The following is a 20,991-nucleotide window of genomic DNA, read 5'->3' on the forward strand; positions in this document are numbered from 1 at the left end:
TCGCACCAGGCTTCTTCAGCTGTGCTCTCTTCTGCCCTGCCCCTTTCTGCTTGCTGAATCCGAGGTAGTATGTATGAAACACTGGCGCGGGACCTCAGCCTCGTTAGGTAGCACTCAGGCCAGTCAGCACCCCTGATTCAGCTGAGCTTCCATTTGGCAACCTAAACCCGACTTGGTATTGAGCTCTAGCTTGTGATTTGAAAAGCTGTTAAGAGCAGCATTTTTCCATTGATGGTTAGAGCAATTCAGAGAGCCTCAGTGTCTACAGCTTGAAGAAAAGTGAGTTTAAACCATAAGCAAGGTTACCAGGCCAGCCAGGCTGAGAGTGTTCCTGTTGTATGGCCTGTCTTCCCAGCACCCCTGAAGACCAGCTATAAGAATTTAGAAGTATAATAGCCGTACCTCATTTTATTACACGTCGCAGATACTGCATTTTTTTTTACAAAATGATTTTTACGAGTGAATTAATATCACAATTTTTCCAACAGCATTTGTTCACTTTGTGTCTTTGCTTCATGTTTGGTAATTCTTGCAATATTTTAGACTTTTTCATTGTTATTATATTTGTTTTGATGACCTATGATTACTGGTCTTTGATGTTAACTACTATGACTTGAAGGCTCAGATGAAAGTTAGCATTTTTTAGTAATAAAGTATTTCATAATTAAGGTATTTACATTTTTGAAGACAATACTGTTTGCACCTTGAATGAACTGAAATGTAATGTAAACATAACTTTAATATGCACTGGGAAGTGAAAAATTCCGTGTGACTGTTCTGGTATCTGCTTTATTGTGGTGTTCTGGAACTGATCCCACTGTAGCTCAGAAGTATGCTTGTGGTTTTCAGTGCACAGGTCTTTCGCTTCCTTGGTTAGATTTATTCTTAGATATTTTATTCTTTTTGATGCAATTGTAAATGGGATTGTTTTCTTAATTTCTCTTTTGACATTTGTTATTAGTGTATAGAAACACCACAGATTTCTATACATTGATTTTATTTTCTGCAGCTTTATTGTATTCATTTATTCTAACAGATTTTTGCTGGAGTCTTTAGAGTTTTCAGAAAGACGGTCCCCGACTTACTGATGGCTTCACTTAGGTTTTTTCTCCACTTCCTGATTTCACAATGAGGTAAAAGTGGTATATTCAGTGGGAACCATACTTTGAATTTTGAGTTTTGACCTTTTCCTGGCCTGGCGATGTGTGGTGTGTATCACGCTCATGTGATGCTGGGCGGCGGCGGTGAGCTGCAGCTCCTCAAGGACGGGAAACTGACGCGCTTACACCCAGTCTATACGCGGATGGCAAGTCTGCTTTTCACTTTCAGTATGCTGTTCAATAAGTTACATGGGATATTCAACACTTCATTACAAAATAGGCCTCGTGTTAGATGGCTTTACACAGGGGTAGGCTAATGTAAGTGTTCTGAGCATGTTTAATGTAGGCTAAGCTAAGCTGTGCTGTTTAGCAGGTTATTTAAAGCGAGTGAGGACATTTACCTTCGGCAGTTGGCTGCCTGGAAGTCAGCTGTGTTTGACATTTACTTCTCCAGTACCTGCCCCAGGAGGTTTCCTGAGCAGCTGTCATTAACCCAAACCCAGGCCCTGTGAAATGAGGTCCTTTGAGCACCAGGGATTATGTAGTAGTTACAGAAAATGGAAACAGTGACAGACTTTAATTTTTCTTGGGCTCCAAAATCACTGTGGAAGAAAAGCTATGAAAAACCTAGACAGTGTATTAAAAAGCAGAGATATTACTTTGCTGAAAAGGGCCATATAGTCAAAGCTACAGTTTTTCCAGTGGTCATGTATGGATGTGAGAGTTGGACTATAAAGCTGAGTGCCGAAGAATTGATGCTTCTGGATTGTTGTGTTGGAGAAGACAGTTGAGAGTCCCTTGGACTGCAAAGAGATCCAACCAGTCCATCCTAAAGGAGAGCAGTCCTGGGTGTTCATTGGAAGGATTAATGTTGAAGCTGAAACTCCAGTACTGTGGCTGCCTGATGCAAAGAGTTGACTCATTGGAAAAGACCCTGATGCTGGGGAAGATGGAGGGCAGGAGGAGAAGGGGACGACAGGGATGAGATGGCTGGATGGCATCACCGACTCGATGGACCTGAGTTTGAGCAAGCTCTGGGAGCTGGTGATGGACAGGGAGGCCTGGCGTGCTGCAGTCCATGGGGTCACAAAGAGTCGGACACAACCAAGCGACTGAACAGCAACACGGAAAATGCACCGAGGCTGCAGCACTTTCTCGGCCACCTTTGTTTCCTGCAGCAGCCAGAGCCGTGGGGAGAGTTGGCTTCCTGGGCTGATTTGGAATGGACTGTGCCTGAGCAAACATGAAAGGCTGTGAGTCTACCTGCCTGTTCCCCCTAAAGCAGCACACAGATGCCCCGTCCAGACCAATGTGTTCGGGCTCCACAGTACACTGCTGCGGGTGCTGAGATGCTGGGAGGCTCCACTCTCAGGACGGAGGCTTCAGCTGGGATCCCCAGCTCAGGAGAGATGCAGACCAGCTGAATTTTGTCTTGAAATTTCTCGAGGCCTTGATGCCACACCAGCCTCTTGTCCCAGCCAGACCTGGCACAGTGTAGACCCTCCCAAGGGGTTCAGCCCGGGGCACCGAGCCCGGCTGTGTTGACCCCACCTTCGTTGAGCAGTGGGACCCAAGCCTGCTTGGTCTCCAGGGATGGGCCAGCACCCCTAGTCTGGGAGGTCGGAGAGGATCAACAGGCACTGCTTTTACCATCTTGCCGACGCCCTCTTGTAGTTGATTTGCCGTGTTGTGATGGCTGTCAGCGTACAGCCCCTGATTCAGGTATTATGTTATCTATGGGCTAGCTCTACTGTTTTCTCGAACTTTTTGCCCTAGAAATTCGAGCAGAGTGGTGAGCATAGGTCCTTATGCATTATTTATCTCAGAGACACTTTTCTGTGAACACCAAGCCGGAAGAGAGGAGATAAGTTTTGTGGATTATCTTGTAGAGATACAGAATCCCTGTATATGTCCAAGGAAGGAGGGAAGAGGGTAATCATTGTGGACTATTTCTTACAGATAGTGATTTCTTATTGATTTACATACTGACCTCCTCACTGGTTCCAGCCCTTCACTTCGGTTTCTTCGTTTTTCGGCACCGTCTCTTTGGCTTTGCTTTTTCAGACTCTTTTTGAATTGTTGGTTTGCTGCCTCGTATGCCTGTTTTTTGTTTGCTTGGAGAATTCCTCATCCACCATGTTCCACCTCCGCATGACTGACTGTCCTTAGTGTGTGAGCCCATCCCTGCGGCCACCAGCGTCATAACTCTGTAACTTCAGGGGCGGTTGTACAGGAATGAGAAATAGCCTGCCGTATCTCAGTGGCACGTCCTGTTTACGCTCTGATCTCCTGTCGCAGATGCTGGTTGTGTCCTGGCAGTCGGAGGCGGCGCTGCAGTGTTCCTTGGGCTGCGTGTGCCTTTTGCTCTGTGGCTTTCTCAGGATACAGGCCCCTGTGTGGGGAAGTCCGATTCTAGGCTTAGCCTGTCTTATCAGTTTTATTTCAGTCATTTGAGGCCCCTCCATTATACTGGCTGCTGCCAGTGTGTATTTCCACCGGCAGCTTAGGGGCATTCTTTTCTTCTCCAGGCAGCTTTTTCTGGCAGCACTGATTGTTTTTAGAGTTGAAAAGATGGCCATTGTGATGGGTGGGATGTGAATTCCCGTTGACTTTTTTTTTTTTTTTTAACAGGTTTTAATGAAATCTGTAGACAAGATGACTTCATTCCTGCATCTTTTCAATTGTTTCTTCCTGATATTTGCCCTTTTCCTTTCCTACTGGGCGAGATTTGGCTTTGCGTTTGAGGATCTTTTTGCAGTCTTTGTCCAGTTTCAGTCTGGTCATAACCACCTTGCTGGGGTGAGTGCCCACGTGGGCGGTCGTGCCATTAGCCTTCTCTGACGCGTTTCTTCCTGGAAGCCTGGACTACTTTGCCAGTGTGCTGCCCTTTGTCGTGCCCTCGTACAACCTCAACTTCATCATCCTGTCGGATGGGCGTGGATGGAACGTTGTACTTCTGTCTTAGCTCTTTAGAAAGAAGACACAATTTTCCTGTGAATGTGGGAAGGTGCAATGAAGTGCGTTTTTCAGTTCTTGCTTCGGTCAGAAGTCAAAGGGATTGAACTTCATTTTGGCAGCTGGCACTTCAGCGATGGCCACAGAAGGGAAGGATCTGTGGGCTGCCGTCGGCCTTGTGATTGTCGTTCCTGCGGCACTTGGGGACGCTTAGCGTCTCACCTGAGGTGGAAGTGTCAGGTGGTTTTTCCTTTTTTTTTTTTTTTAAAGGGGGTGAGGACAGTTTACTGTTGTCAGTAGACTTCCTGGAAGTCGGCTGTGTTTGAAATTTACTTCTCCAAAGGCAGAGCAACCAGAGATCAAATTGCCAACATCTGTTGGATCATCAAAAAAGCAAGAGATTCCAGAAAAACATCTCCTCCTGCTTTATTGACTATGCCAAAGCCTTTGAGTGTGTGGATCACAACAAACTGTGGAAAATTCTGAAAGAGATGGGAATACCAGACTACCTGACCTGCCTCCTGAGAAATCCATATGCAGGTCAGGAAGCAACCATTAGAACTGGACATGGAACAACAGACTGGTTCCAAATCGGGGAAGGAGTATGTCAAGGCTATATATGGTCACCCTGCTTATTTAACTTCTATGCAGAGTACATCATGAGAAACGCTGGGATGGAAGAAGCACAAGCTGGATTCAAGGTTTCTGGGAGAAATATCAATAACCTCAGATATGCAGATGACACCACCTTTATGGCAGAAAGCGAAGAAGAACTAAAGAGCCTCTTGATGAAAGTGAAAGAGGAGAGTGAAAAAATTGGCTTAAAACTCAAACATTCAGAAACCAAAGATCGTGGCATCCGGTCTAACTACTTCATGGCAAATAGATGGGGAAACAGTGTCAGACTTTCTTTTCTTGGGCTCCAGAATTACTGCAGATGGTGACTGCAGCCATGAAATTAAAAGACACTTGCTCCTTGGAAGAAAAACTATGACCAACCTAGACAACATATTAAAAAGCAGAGACATTACTTTGCTGACAAAGGTCTGTCTTTGTCAAGTCAAGGCTATGGTTTTTCCACTGGTCATGTATGGATGTGAGAGTTTGACTATAAAGAAAGCTGAGCACTGAAGAATTGATGCTTTTGAACTGTGGTGTTGGAGAAGACTCTTGAGAGTCCCTTGGACTGCAAGGAGATCCAACCGGTCAGTCCTAAAGGAAATCCGTCCTGAATATTCATTGGAAGGACTAATGTTGCAACTGAAGTTCCAATATCTGGCCACCTGATGAGAAGAGCCAACTCACTAGAAAAGACCCTGATGCTCGGAAAGATTGAAGGTGGGAGGAGAAGGGGACAACAGAGGATGCGATGATTGGATGGCATCACCGACTCAATGGACCTGACCTGCTCTGGGAGTTGGTGACGGACAGGGAGGCCTGGTGTGCTGCAGTCCACGGGGTCGCAAAGAGTCGGACATGACTGAGCGACTGAACTGAACTGAGTACCTGCCCCAGGACATTTCCTGAGGGCAGCTGTCATTAAAACAAACCCACGGTTTTATGAATTTAGGTCCTGTGAGCATTCGTTAATTAAGTTCTAGTTATGGTAAATGTCCACAAAGCGGGAGCACTTTTTCTCACCCACCTTTTTATCCTGAGGCCACACTCAGTCGTGTCCAACTCTTTGCGACCTCAAGGACTGCAGCACACCAGGCTTCATCCTTCACCATCTCCCAGAGCTTTCTCAAACTCAGGTCCATCGAATCAGTGATGCCATCCAGCCATCTCATCCTGTCGACCCCTTCTCCTTCTGCCCTCAATCTTTCCCAGCATCAGGGTCTTTTCCAATGAGTCAGCTCTTCGCATGAGGTGGCCAAAGTATTGGAGCTTCACCTTCAGCATCAGTCCTTCCAATGAATATTCAGGACTGACTTCCTTTAGGACTGACTGGTTGGATCTCCTTGCAGTCCAAGGGACTCTCAAGAGTCTTCTCCAACACCACAGTTCAGAAGCATCAATTCTTTGGTGCTCAGCTTTCTATATAGTCCAACTCTCACATCCATACATGACCACTGGAAAAACCATAGCTTTGACTAGACAGACCTTTGTCAGCAAAGTAATGTCTCTGCTTTTTAATATGCTGTCTAGGTCGGTCATAGCTTTTCTTCCAAGGAGCAAGCATCTTTTAATTTCATGGCTGCAGTCACCATCTGCAGTGATTTTGGAGCCCAAGAAAATAAAGTCTGCCACTGTTTCCATTGTTTCCCCACCTGTTTGCCATGAAGTGATGAGACCAGATGCCATGATCTTAGTTTTCTGAATGTTGATCTTTAAGCAGCAACACAGAAAATGCGCTGAGGCTGCAGCACTTTCTCAGCCACCTTTGTTTCCTGCAGCAGCCAGAGCCGTGGGGAGAGTTGGCTTCCTGGGCTGATTTGGAATGGACTGTGCCTGAGCAAACATGAAAGGCTGTGAGTCTACCTGCCCTTTCCCCCTAAAGCAGCACACAGACGCCCCGTCCAGACCAATGTGTTCGGGCTCCACAGTACACTGCTGCGGGTGCTGAGATGCTGGGAGGCTCCACTCTCAGGAGGGAGGCTTCAGCTGGGATCCCCAGCTCAGGAGAGATGCAGACCAGCTGAATTTTGTCTTGAAATTCCTCGAGGCCTTGATGCCACACCGGCCTCTTGTCCCAGCCAGACCTGGCACAGTGTAGACCCTCCCAAGGGGTTCAGCCCGGGGCACCGAGCCCGGCTGTGTTGACCCCACCTTCGTTGAGCAGTGGGACCCAAGCCTGCTCGGTCTCCAGGGATGGGCCAGCACCCCTAGTCTGGGAGGTCGGAGAGGATCAACAGGCACTGCTTTTCTTTCCTTTCCTTTAACACCTTGCCGATGCTCCTTTGAAGTATAGTGGATTTGCCACGCTGTGATGGCTGTCAGCGTACAGCCCCGGGTTGGGGTGTTACGTTACCAATGGGCCAGCTCTACTGTTCTTTCGGACTTTTGCCTTAGAACATCTAGCAGATGGTGTGCAGCAGGTCGTGCTGTATTGGTAATCTCAGAGACACTTTTCTGTGAATACCAAGCTGGAATATAGGAGATAAGTTTTGTGGATTATCTCTTAGAGATACAGAATCCCTGTATATGTCCAAGGAAGGAAGTAAGGAAGGGGATAATCATTGTGGATTATTTGTTACAGACACAGAGTTTTTTGTCAATTTACATACGGACCTCCTGATTCATTCCATTCTTTCACTTTGGTTTCTTGTTTTTACCGAAACCATTTGTTTGACTTTGATTTCGCAGACTCTCTTTCTGCATTATAAATTTGCTGCCTTGTATGTCTGTTTTTTGTTTAACCTGGAGAATTCCTCATACATCACGTTCTACCTCTGCGTGACTGACTTTCCTCAGTGTATGAGCCCATCCCTGCGGCCACCAGCGTCATAATTCTGTAACTTCAGGGGCGGCTGTACAGGAATGAGAAATAGCCTGCCGTATCTAAGTGGCACGTCCTGTTTACGCCCTGATCTCCTGTTGCAGGTGCTGGTTGAGTCCTGGAGATCGGAAGCGGCGCTGCAGCGCTCCTTGCTGCGTGTGCCTCTGCTGTGTGCTTTTCTCAGGATACAGGCCCCGGTGTGGGGACGTCCAATTCTAGGCTTAGCCCATCGTGACAGTTTTTTTTCCCAGTCATTTGAGGCCTCTCCATTATCCTGGCTGCTGACAGTGTATATTGCTACCAATTTCGGGGATTCCTTTCTTCTTCAGGCGGCTTCTTCCAGCAGCATTTATTGTTTTCAGAGTTGGGAAGATGGCCATTGTGCCGGATGGGATGTGACTTCCCATTGGCCTTTTGACTGACATTTCCTGTGTCACTTAGGGATGCTTACCATCTTACCCGTGGTGGACGTTCAAATTGTTTTTCCTTTTCTGTTTAAAGTGGTTGAGGACAATTTACCTTTGGCAGTTGGCTTCCCGGAAGTCGGCTGTGTTTGGAACTTACTTCTCCAATACCTGCCTCAGGACGTTCCCTGAGAGCAGCTGTCATTAACCCAAACCCAGGAGTGAATTGAGGTACTGTTAGCACAGGGATTAAGCTGTAGTTCCGAAAATGTGCACAAGGCGGCAGCACTTTCTTTTCACCCACCTTGGTTTCCTGGGGCCACCACACCGTGAGGGAAAGTTCGCTTTTTGGTTGGTGAATTAGAGTGGATTGTGCCTGAGAAAATACTAAAGCGTTTAAGTCCTAGAGCATCACACAGACACCCCGTCCACACTGATCTCTTAGGGGCTCACAGTACATTCTTGTGGGTGCTTAGAACCTAGGAGGCTGCGCGCTTAGAAGAGGGCTTGAGGTGGGCAAGGAAAAGTGCTGCCGCCTTGTGGAAATATTCGAGAACTACAGCTTAATCCATGGCGATCACAGGATTTTAATTCATAGGACCTGGGTCTGGGTTAATGACAGCTGCCCTTGGGAAATGTCGGGGCGCAGGTATTGGAGTAAATTCCAAACACAGCTGACTTGCATTAGTGTTGTTATTCAATCGCTCAGTCCTGTCTACTCTTTGTGACCCCTGGACTGCAGCATGCCAGGCTTCCCTGTCCTTCACCAACTCCCAGAGCTTAAACTCTTGTCCATCAAGTCAGTGATGCCATCCAACTATCTCATCCTCTGTCGTCCCCTTCTCCTCCCACCTTCAATCTTTCCCAGCATCAGGGTCTTTTCTAGTGAGTTGGCTCTTCTCACCAGGTGGCCAGATATTGGAACTTCAATTTCAACATTAGTCCTTCCAATGAATATTCAGGACTGATTTCCTTTAGGATGGACTGGTTGGATCTCCTTGCAGCCCAAGGGACTCTCAAGAGTCTTCTCCATCACCAGAGTTCAAAAGCATCAATTCTTCTGCACTCAGCCTTCTTTATGGTCCAACTCTCACATCCATACATGACCACTAGAAAAACCATAGCTTTGGCTAGACCTTTGTTGGCAAAGTAATATTTCTGCTTTTTAATATGCTGTTTAGATTTGTCATAGCTTTTCTTCCAAGGAGCAGCAAGTGTCTTTTAATTTCTTGGCTGCAGTCACCATCTGCAGTGATTTTGGAGCCCCAAAAAATAAAGTCTGATACTGTTTCCACTGTTTCCCCATCTATTTGCCATGAAGTGATGGGACAGAATGCCTTGATCTTCGTCTTCTGAATGCTGAGTTTTAAGCCAGCTTTTTCACTCTCCTCTTCCACCTCTTTAGTGAAAGAGGCCCTTTAGTTTGTGTTCAACTTTTGCCATTAGGGTGATATCATCTGCATATCTGAGGTTCTTGATATTTCTCCCGGCAATTTTGATTCCAGCTTATGCTTCATTCAGTCCAGCATTTCACGTGACTGACTTGGCATATAAGTTAAATAAGCAGGGTGACAATATACAGCCTTGACGTACTCCTTTCCCTATTTGGAACCAGTCCATTGTTCCATGTCTGATTGTAACCGTTGCTTCTTGACCTGCATATGGATTTCTCAGGAGGCAGGTAAGGTGGTATTCCCATGTCCTTGGGATTTTTCTACAGTTTGTTGTGATCCACATAGTCCAAGGCTTTGGCATAGTCAACAAAGCAGATGTTTCTCTGGAATTTTATTCCTTTTTCTGTTATCCAGCAATTATTGGCAATTTGATCTCTGGTTCCTCTGCCTTTTCTAAATCCAGCTTGAATCAATGTTCTACAGTCATGTACTGTTGAAGCCTGGCTTGGAAAATTTTGAGCATTACTCTGCTAAGATGTGAAATGAGTGCAGTTGTACAGTTGTTTGAGAATTCTTTGGCATTGCCTTTCTTTGGGATTGGAATGAAAACTGACTCTTTCTAGTCCTCTGGCCACTCCTGAGTTTTCCAAATTTGCTGACATATTGAGTGCAGCACTTTCACAGCATCATCTTTTAGTACTTGAAATAGCTCAGTTGGAATTCCATCACCTCCACTAGTTTTGTTTGTAGTTATGCTTCCTAAGGCCCACTGGACTTTACATTCCAGGATGTCTGTCTCTAGGTGAGTGTCCACACCATTGTGGTTATCCGGGTCATTAAGACCTTTTTGCACAGTTCTTCTGTGTATCCTCACCCCGTCTTCTTAACATCTCCTGCTGGTTAGGTCCTTGCCACTTCTGTCCTTTATTGTGCCCATCGTTGTATGAAATGTTCCCTTGGTATCTCTAATTGTCTTGAAGAGATCTCTAGTCTTTTCCATTCTGTTTTTTATTTCTTTGCATCATTCACTGAAAAAGACTTTCTTATCTCTCCTTGCCATTCTCTGGAACTCTGCATTCAGTTGGGTATGTTTCTCTTTCTCCTTTGCGTTTCCTGTCTCTCTTTTATCAGCTATTTGTAAGGCCTCCTCAGACAACCACTTTTCCTTCTTGCGTTTCTTTTTCTTTGGGATGGTTTTGCTTGCCACCTCCTGTACAGTGTTATGAATCTCTGTCCATAGTTCTTCAGGCACTCTGTCTACAAGGTCTAATCCCTTGCATCTGTTCGTCACCTCCACTGTGTAATCATAAGGGGTTTGATTTAGGTCATATGTGAATGGTCTAGTGGTTTTCTATACTTTCTTCAATTTCAGTCTGAAATTTGCGATAAGTAGTTCACGATCTGAGCCAGTCAGCTCCTGGTCTTGTTTTTGCTGACTGTATAGAGCTTCTCCATCTTCGGCTGCAAAGAATATAATCAGTCTGATTGCCAGAGTGGCCATCTGGTGACGTCCATGCGTAGCCCTCTTTAAGAGGGTGTTTGCTATGACCAGTGCATTCTCTTGGCAAAACTGTTAGCCTTTGCCCTGCTTCATTCTGTACTCCAAGGCCAAACTTGCTGGTTAATCCAGTTATCTCTCGACTTCCTACTTTTGCATTCCAGTCCCCTGTGATGAAAAGGACATGTGTTTTTGTTTTTGTTTTTTTTTTTGGTGTTTTAGCTCTAGAAGATCTTATAGGTCCTCATAGAATGGTTCAACTTCAGCTTCTTCAGCATTAGTGGTTTGGGCATAGACTTGGATTACTGTGATGTTGAATGGTTTGCCTTGGAAACAAACAGAGATCATTTTGTAGTTTTTGAGACTGCACCCAAATACTGCATTTCAGACTCTTTTGTTGATTATGAGGGCTATTCCATTTCTTCTAAGGGATTTTTGCCCACAGTAGTAGATATAATGGTCATCTGAATAAATTTACCCATTTCCATCCATTTTAGTTCACTGATTCCTAAAATGTTGATGTTCACTCTTGCCATCTCCTGTTTGACCACTTGCAATTTACCTTGGTTCATGGACCTAACATTTCCAGAGTCCTAGGCGGTATTGTTCTTTACAGATTCGGACTTTTCTTTCACCACCAGACACGTCCACAACTCTGCATCCTTTCTGCTTTGGCTCAGCCTCCTCATTCCCTCTGGAGCTGTTTATCTGCTCTTCTCCAGTAGCATATTTAGACACCTACTGACCTGAAGGGCTCATCTTTCAGTGTCATATTTTTTTGCTTTTTCATAGTATAAATGGGGTTCTCAAGGCAAGAATGCTGAAGTGGTTTGCCATTGCCTTCCCCAGTGGACCATGTGTTGTCAGAACTCTCCACCATGGCCCTTCTGTCTAGGTGGCCCTGCCCGGCATGCGTCATGGTTTCGTTAATTACATGAGGCTGTGATCCATGTGATCATTTGGTTCCTTTTCTGTGATTGTGCTTTTCATTGTTTGCTCTCTGACGTACTTACTGCCATATTGTTCATCGTTTTCTGCTGGCTGTTTCGTGGTTCCTCTCTTTGCTTCCAGCTCTCTTGCTCTCTCCCTCTGAGGTTTGATGCATGTCTGGTGGGCTTCCCTGGTAGCTCAGCTGGTAAAGCATCTGCCTGCAATGCAGGAGAGTATGCTTCGCTTTCTTTTGTCCTGTTGTGTGTGTACTGTGGGTTTTTACTTTGTGGTTACCATGAAGCTTACATAGAACAACTTTTAACAGTCTGTTTTAAGTGATAAGAACTTAGGTTTGGGAATATTCTAAATTTGTAACTTTTAGCCCCAGCCCTGTCATCTGTGTACCCCTTAACTAAGCATAGCATTTGTACTGCTTTTGTCTTTTAACCTTCATACTAATTCTGCGTCTCAGTCCCCTACCTCTCCTACATATTTGCTTTTACCGGTGATTCACACCTTCATGTTGTCTTAGGGCTTGCCAGGTGGCTCAGCCGATACAGAATCCACCTGCAGTACAGGAGACCCGGGTTTGATCCCTGGGTCACGAAGATCCCATGGAGAAGGGAATGGCAGCCCACTCCAGTGTTCTTGTCTGGAGAATTCCACGGGCAGAGAAGCCCTTAAGGCGTCTTTTATTTTTTCAGTATAAGGAAGTCCCTTTAATATTTTTTACAAGGCTGGTTTGGTGGTGAACTCCTTTAGCCTTCACTTGTCTGGAAAGCTCTTTATGCTTCCATTATGCATGGTAGCTTTGCCAGTATTCTTGGTGGTTCGTTTCCGTCAGCCGGATTCAATATATCATGCCACTCCCTTCTGGCCTGGAACATTTCTTAAAAATCTGGTGGTTGTCTTGTTCCCTTGCAGGTAACAAGTTTTTTGTATTGGTAGGTTAAGATTCTCTCCTTGGCTTTAACTTTTGACATTTTATTTATAATGTGTCTTGCTGTGGGTCTCTTTGGTTTGATCTCATTTACAACTCTCTGGACTCCCCATATCTGTATGTCTGTTTTCTGCCCCAGGTTAGGAAAGTTTTTGGCCATTACTCCTTCAGATAAGTTTTCTGTTCCTCTCTTTTTCTAGGACTCCTGTAATGTGAATATGAGTCTGCTTGATGTTGTCCCATAAATCCCTTAAGCAATATAGTTTTTTTTCTAGTTTTTTTTTTTTTTTTCTACTTTGATTGGGTAGGTTCATCTGCCCTGGTTTTGAGATCATTGACCCTAAAAGCTCCCCTCTGGGAGATACTGGCACTCTGGAGTAAAGTAGAGGGGTGAAGATGATACTGCTCATACAAGAAAAAGGAAAGGTGATTCTCTCCAGCTTTAGCAAGGCAAAGGGCGAGAGGGAAGGCGGTGCCCAGCAGGCTCCATCCTTTATACCAACGAGACCTTGCCCCTCAGGCCAGGGCTTTAAAATTAGCAAACAAACCTCTCACGTGAAGAATGGGTGCTTTTCAAGTGGCTGCTTCTGAACTTGACTCCGAGGCAGGTGAGTCTCACACTGCCTTGTTCTTCAGGAACCCCCATAAGTTTTCACAGCCCCCATGGGTTTCTTGCCTTTTCATCGTGTTCGTGGGGTTCTTGAGGCAAGAAGCCTGGCGTGCTGGAGTTCATGGGATCACCGAGTCAGACACAACTTAGTGACTGAGCAACAGTGGCTCTCGTGGGTGGGAGCCCAGTTGGTCTTCAAATCCAGGTGTTTGCAGCAGTACTTTGCTCCTTGGGGAGAAGCTCCCGGTTTGAGTTCCCTGCAGGCTGGGACCTGCTGTGTCTGGGGTGGGGTTTATGGCCAGAGTGTGTCTCAGCCTTTCCCGGCTGCTTCGGTGTGATTTCCCTCTCACTGCCTGATGAGAAGGGTCTTCCACCTGGTAGATTTTGCCCACGTGAAATTGTTTCGTATACTGTTGTAGAGTGTGTCCACGGGAGAAGGTGAATTCAGGATCTCCGTTGCTGTTTGGAACCAGAACCATGTGTTTTTTCTAATAATGCTGAACAGGATTAATATTTGCTGACCTAGAAACACACCACTGAAACCATGAACTCATACTGTTTTTTTAATTATATAGGAGTTTACACCAGGAATAGAAACTTTCGACTGTATAAATCATCAAAAATAGGAAAGTATGTGGCTTTGGAAGTTGCTGAAGATAACAGATTTTTTCCTATACAATCGAAGAATATTTCGAAAGAAAATCAATACTTCCTGTCTTCTTTGGTCAGCAATGTCAGGTATGCAGGACCAGAATTAAACCATTGTGTGTTCAAGAATATTTATTAAGCAATGAATGGCATTGTGAATTACTAAAATGTGAACTGTATAAAGTTTTTATATTTTGAGTAAAAGAAAGTTCTTAAAATTCTAGGTTAACTGTTCTTTTTTGCCTATTAACTAGAAAATAATAAACGTTATTTTTAACTATTTTTCTCTTTATGTCCTTTTATATGTGATATATTTTCCAGGTTTTCTAAAATGATTATTCTATTAAAAAAGAAAATAAAAACTACTTATTGCATTTGGAAATGTAATTACTGTTAAGATAAAATTTTCTTTTTATATATGCACATACAGAAATATAATTTACATAGATCCTTCACTTGAAACATATTTCTTGGGATCATTATTTATATATCACCTGTCTTGTCTACTCAACATTATATCATAAATATTTGTCAAATTAATAACTGACCAATAAATTATCAATAATTTTTCTGTAGAATTTTCTCCCTTTGCTTTTGTTCCTCTTTTTTTCTTCCTATTATCCAGACTTTTAAAATTAACAAAAATTTCAGAGGCTTCTGTAGCTTCAGCATTTCTCAGGTCTTCTGACTGACTCTGCAGTTAAGGAAACTACTATAAATGGTCACCAAACTAGTCTTTTTGTAGGGGTTGGATTGGTGTTTTTGTAGGCAAATGTGGCATAAACATCCTAGCACAATGAGCTGTTGAACAAAGGATTTTATTATGAGACTGTCTGAAATTGTGTCCTTTCAGTAGTCAGATCTAATTCTAGTATTACTTTCTGTTGTACACATTTTCTTCAGGTTCTCAGATGCTTTACGAATTCTGACATGTGACGTACCTCAAAGTAAACAGCGAGTTCAGTGTTTCAGTCCTACCGGTACTTCAGGTAAGTTTAAGAAAACAATTTGCTGTGAAAATTTAAGGACACAAAATCTATTTTTCTTCAAAATCTTAAATCTTATATATTTATATGTACTGTTCTTTCAGAACAAGTGCGTTTCTCTCCAAAATGGAAAATGTGAAAAAAAAAAAAAGATGTATTTTAAAGCTTACTAATTTTCATTTTATAGTGTTTTGGGGGAAAAATATGAATAATGTAGGTTGTCTAAAATAAGCACATATTAAAATGAGAAAACTTAAAGATCTCTTCACTCCTCTGTCCACAGAGGGGTCACCGCTGTTAGCAGTTTCCTGTTTAACCCAGTAGAGCTCCCCTGCATTTCCAGCACATGAAGAGCCTCTGCATTCTTTTAATGGCCATATAGTTTTTCATGAAATCTATATGTTCTTCATTCCTTTACTGAAGAAAATATCTTTTTCTAAGATATAAACTCTCCAGTAAATATTTTAATACACACACTTTTTAGGCTATCATTCTAAGAATGAGACTGAAAATTTTAATATACAACAAAATTGGATTGGTTACATACTGTAAAATACTCTGTAGACATTTGATTTAGATTTATAAAGCCTATATAGTATGAAAAATGCCCATTTAAGATGTTGAGATAAGGCTCTAACATTATGTGAGGTATGATCACATTTATTTTAAAAATATGGATAACATTTTATCTGTTTACTGTCTAACAGTTGTTTCTAGACATTGATTTGAAGTTTATTTCTCTCATTTCTGCTTTAATAAATTTTCCAAAATTTCTTTAATTATGTATATTATTATGTATACTATTTTTGTAAGTGAAATTGGGCTTTAAGAAAAGTAGATTACTCTGTCTTTAAATAAGATTTCAAGTAATTTTCCTTAGAGTTGTAGATAGAAGACATAAGATGTTAGTGCTCTGCAGCCACAGGACCCTGGAGAATGCGCCTGTGATGAGTGAGTTTATCGCTGGTTACCTTGGTGGAGACTACACACCATAGGAAACAGGCATCTCAGAAAAAGGGCGTTAAAAAGGACTTCTTATAGGATCCAGGCTTGAGTTAGATGCTTCTGAGGAGTCTCCAAGGAAGAGTGGGCTGTTGTTTGAGTTGGGCGCTGTCAGTGACAGTTTTATGATTTAAATATCTCGATAAATCTTATCTGGAAAGAAGGCTGACTACGGGGGAGACTAACGCCACAGCTGGTAAAGGAGCAGCTACTGAGACAAAATAGGCTGGCGTTTGGTCCTTTTTGTGGTTTGGTCTTTATTCTTGTCCTGAATTATTGTGGCCACAGTGACCTTATATGATGCTGAAGTTCTGTGAAGCAGTTTCTGATTAATGGGAGAACACCAGGGCTGAGCTCCAAGTCCCCAGCCAGCTTGTGGCCACACTGCGGTCTCAGTGACAGTATTAATACAAGGCCAGCTCCCAAGTGTAGGGGGCTGTTTTTCTCTTTATCAGAATGAAGCAAGCAACTGAAGTGATTCTAAATGCTTTTTATGAAAAGTAGCTACAATTTGATTTGAGAGGTTTGCATTTTACCTGCTTCCTTGTGAGAATACACGACTGATTAGAAGACAAACTGCAGAGAAGCAAGAAAACTAAAAACTGGCAGGAGGCGGCTGTGAACACAGCTGTACTGAACAACTTAAAATTTAACTCATCTCTTAGCTGTTATGATTTATAATTATTTTTTCTGTTGCAGTAGAAACCATTGAAGGTTTTCAGTGTTCACCTTACCCTGAAATTGATCAATTTGTTCTCTCACTGGTGAATAAAAATGGCATTAAAGGAGGTAAAGATAACTTTATTCTTTATTAACTGTTATATGATAGAGTAATAGTACCTTTAGAAACATTATTTGTGGTTCAGGAATTCGGCGGTGGAACTACTTTTTCCCAGAAGAATTGTTGGTTTATGACATTTGTAAATACCGCTGGTGTGAAAACATTGGAAGAGCCCACAGGAGTAATAATATCATGTAAGTATTATTGCTTGTTAATGAGTTCTATGTATTTACCCAGTATTATATTTTAAGTGTTTATAATTTAAGATGAAAATGTAAAAATGATTTTGTTATAATAGATTTAGTTGTAACTCATACAACTTATATTTGGCTTGTGCTTTTTAATATTTAATTGTGAATATCTTAATTATTACTTTGCCTCAGCACATATCATCTTTATTTGTACTTTATTTGGTAAAATAACCCCTTAAATAGTGAAATCTTGAGGAAACTACAGCAGAATTGAGTGGGGCTAGAAAGAAATGAGAGCCAGTAGCCATTAGCCTTTGACACCTACGGAGTCTAAATCAAACGTGAGCAAGTTTGGGCAAGAAGGAAACTACTCTGCTAGGGTTTAAGAATTAGAGTTAAAGGTTAAGTTAACATGTTCAAGACAAAGAATAGTCCAGAAGAGAACCAGTATTTATTGAATGCTTGCTGTATATGCAAGGCCTTGTTTTGGACTTGTCTTTTGCCCCTGGTAAAATAAGAGGAAATAAAGGATGAGGTAAGACCAGAAGTAGAATTTTACATCATATAAGGAAATATTCAGATAGGGATAAAATAGAAACCCAGTCATTATCATTTATGATGTTAGCAGAATTTCTATGTTTTAATATCTAACATCTGGAGGAAATGGCAACCCACTCTAGTATTCTTACTTGGGAAATCCTATGGACAGAGGAGCCTGGTGGGTTACAGTCCATGGGACTGCAAGAGTTAAGACACAACTTAGCAACTAAACCACCACCAGCCAATACCTAATATCAAAGCTCAGACTTCAATATATAAAGCTTTTACAGCACATGGGCCAGGCGTGAGAAAATGATCATGAAACTTTAAAAAGCTGGAAAACATCTTAGATATTATGATTCAGTGCTATAATGTATACATAGGTTAATTCAGTTTTTAAAAAAAACTTCAAAAACTCAGTGCACAAATCTGTACCAAAGACCACCTGTAGTCCCAGAACTATGGTTGTGATTTTGGTGTATCTTCCTAGTCTTTTTTTCTGTTCATGAATGTTTGCCAGAAAGTCATTTCATATAATGATTATTTAACTTTGAGATTCTCGGGTTGCTATTTCTTTCTGAAGAATTACAGGTTGTATTATTATCCAGTGTATTCCTTTTAAGTGTGAAATACATCATGTGTGTGTGTGTGTGTGTGTGTATATATACACACACATGTGCATATACTTGCCATATCTACCACTTTTAACCTCAGAAGTATCCTCTGGGCCCAGGTACAGTTTCTTTAGAGATAATAGCTGTTGTCCTGAATTTTGTGGCAATCTTTCCGTCTTTATGGTTTTTTCCATATTTGCTTGCATCTCCAGACATTTCATTTTACATTTTTTAATCTTATGGTAAATTGGTCCTTTGACTTGCTTTTTGGTCAACATTATATTCATGAGGTTTGTGCATAGTGCAGAATGTAGCTGTTGCTTGTTTCCATCATTGTATATGTAAGTAGACCAGTTCATCTGCTGTCCTGCTGTGGACATTTGGCTTGCTGCTATAAACAGTGAAGCTACAAATACTGTATGTATCACTTGGCGCACATACGCAAGTTTCTCAAACTAGAATTGCTGTGTCACAGAATATGCGTGAATTTTATTAGATAAATTATTTTCCCAAATGGTCATGCTACTTGATATTCCCACCAGCAGTGTTTTCAGATTTTGTCCTGCCCCATATTCTTACCAAAATTTTACTATCGTTAGGTTTTTAAATTTGTTTTGCTAATCTGGTGAGTTTAAATGGTATTGTGGTTTTCATCTGAGTTTCCGATTACTAATTTGAGGATTGGATCGTCAAACCTCCCTCATCCAAATCAGAGATCTTACCCAATGATAAGCTTTACTAGTAGTTTTAAAGGTATAAGGAAGCAGTCAGGCCTGGGACACCAGGCACGGCTCCCCACGTCCTTCCTGCACGGGACGCTTTCTCTAACTCCGGCTCAGAGCTGAGGCAGGAGCTAGCAGCCACCGTACACAGCAGGGAACACTGAGGTTATGAACCATCTGTTTTATATTCATGGTTACATAGCATGTGTGACATGTGCAGGGAACCGTGTCTTATAAACCCACAGACTCTAGGCCTGTTTACCATACACAGAAATCAGAGACCTCCTGCCAAGGGCATTCTTTATAGACAAGGACGCTCAGCTTGGCAAACTGCCACTGGCCCAGTGGTTCCCAGACTCAGTTCATGGTGCCCTTAGTGTCTGAACTTTTTCACATTGTTCCAAGGACAAGAGAAATACCTATACTTAATCAGTTTCAAGCAACTTAATATTTGCCCTGATAATTTAGTAGCACTTTGAAAAAACAATATGCATCAATTGAAATGAAGTATTCTTATTTCATTTTTAAATTGAGATATAATTGACATTTAACATTATACTAGCTAGCTTCAGGTGTAAAACATTTGATATCTATGTACAACTGCAAAATGATCTCAGCAGTAAGTCTGGTTAACATCCATCACCATATATAGTTACATTTTTGTTTTCTTGTGATGAGAACTTTTAAGATTTACCAATTTACAAATATGCAATATAGTATTAACTGTAGTTGCTATGTGTATATTACATCACAGTGACTTGACTTATCCTTGGAAGTTGGGACCTGTTGACTCTTAAGTATGCTTATTAATGAGCTGTGTGTCCTTTTGAAGCCTGCATGCATAAACTCAAACTTTGGGATCAAGCTGGACACTGCCAGCCTCACCCTCACGTCTCATTCCATATTTATGCTACTTTTTTTATCACTACCACCAATATCAAACACCCAGCTCTAAAAAGACAGGACATCACTGAAAGGAATGGAGAAGGGTGATGCCGTACTGTAGAGCCTGTGAGTTACAAGCAAGCGGTTGCAAGGTGCCTGACAGATGTCACCCTATCCCCTGAAAGACAGACATATCCTATATCGCTCTGGGGCACTTCCGTGCACAGTTTGGAAACTGTAGCCTTTGTCTATTGGGAAGTCTGTTACTGGAATGTTTATGGGGCCCTTAGACTGAGCTACCAGCCCATTTTTCTCTCCTTGGTAAATGTCCCAAACACACAGTTAGCCATTTTGTGTTTCTTTTCTATGAAATGTGGGAAGATTTTAAACTACTTAAAAAAAATTCTAGTGGTTATAGGATTGTTTGGGTTTTCTGTAACTCTGCTTGGTTTGGTATATTTTTATCTAGTACTGTGTCTATTCTACGAAAATTTTCAGCATTACTAGAAAAAGTTCATAATATATATTTTTAATATATTTTATATTTGTAGTTATATCTCAACTTCTAATACCACTTATGTCTTTATACCTTTTTTGAGTAATCTTGAATTTTATTAGTCTTCATTCTGTCCTCATTGACTTTTAGAAATTTTTGTTATTACTTTCTGCCTTTAAGATTTATTGTTGTTCATTTTCTAAATTATTTGTGTTACTGCTAAAGATTCTAAATTTCTTTCTAAAGATCACTTTAGCTCAGTTTCACATTTTATTATTTATTTTTGGCACCACTGTGAGGCTTGTGGGATCGTCGTTTCCTGACCAGGGATTGAACTTGGGCTCTTGGCAGTGAGAGCATGGAATCCTAATCACTGTACCGCCAGGAAATCCCCCTCACCTATTTCAATATGTAATTTCAATCCATTTAATTCTAAGCATATTCTAATTTCCATCATGAATTTTACTTGAGTCACTTGGTTATTAAGAAAAATTTTTAAATTTCTAAGTTTTGAGTTTCAGTTCTTTTTATTGCTTATTTCTTTTTATTGCTTATTTCTAAATCTGTTTTGTAGTCAGAGAATGTGTGAATGAGTACTTATACATTTAATGATTCATACTGTACCTAGCATAGTCAGTTTTTTAAATTGTTTTAAATTCTCAAATTTTTGATATCCTGAGTTTTGGGGTGATTGTTTGGTATCAATTATCAGAAGAATGTTTTCTTTTTTAAATCTTAAATTATGGTTGAATATTTGTTTACCCTTGAAGTTCTGTAAGCTTTACTCACATATTTTGAAGATCTCTTATTTGGCGGGAACAAGTTGAGAATTTTATCTTCTTGGGAGAAACTTTGG

At 41.8% G+C, this 20,991-nt stretch overlaps 1 protein-coding gene and 1 pseudogene across 9 annotated transcripts in view; one reads left to right on the forward strand and one right to left on the reverse strand.

Moving 5' to 3' along the window:
* Nucleotides 1–20,991, forward strand: part of PRIMPOL (primase and DNA directed polymerase) — a 50,939-nt gene that overhangs the window by 26,531 nt on the left and 3,417 nt on the right. For 8 of the 9 annotated variants that reach the window (XM_061404165.1, XM_061404166.1, XM_061404159.1 and 5 more), the window contains 4 exons: nucleotides 13,846–14,008; nucleotides 14,822–14,907; nucleotides 16,606–16,695; nucleotides 16,773–16,881. In XM_061404165.1, coding sequence (XP_061260149.1) covers nucleotides 13,846–14,008; nucleotides 14,822–14,907; nucleotides 16,606–16,695; nucleotides 16,773–16,881 — 448 coding nt within the window. The remainder of the gene's footprint in view (nucleotides 1–13,845; nucleotides 14,009–14,821; nucleotides 14,908–16,605; nucleotides 16,696–16,772; nucleotides 16,882–20,991) is intronic. The other variant, XM_061404161.1, reaches the window with a different exon arrangement.
* Nucleotides 3,687–4,307, reverse strand: LOC133239874 (large ribosomal subunit protein uL24-like; annotated as a pseudogene).

The sequence above is a fragment of the Bos javanicus genome, chromosome 27 (genome assembly GCF_032452875.1).
Source record: "Bos javanicus breed banteng chromosome 27, ARS-OSU_banteng_1.0, whole genome shotgun sequence".
Lineage (NCBI taxonomy): Eukaryota > Metazoa > Chordata > Mammalia > Artiodactyla > Bovidae > Bos > Bos javanicus.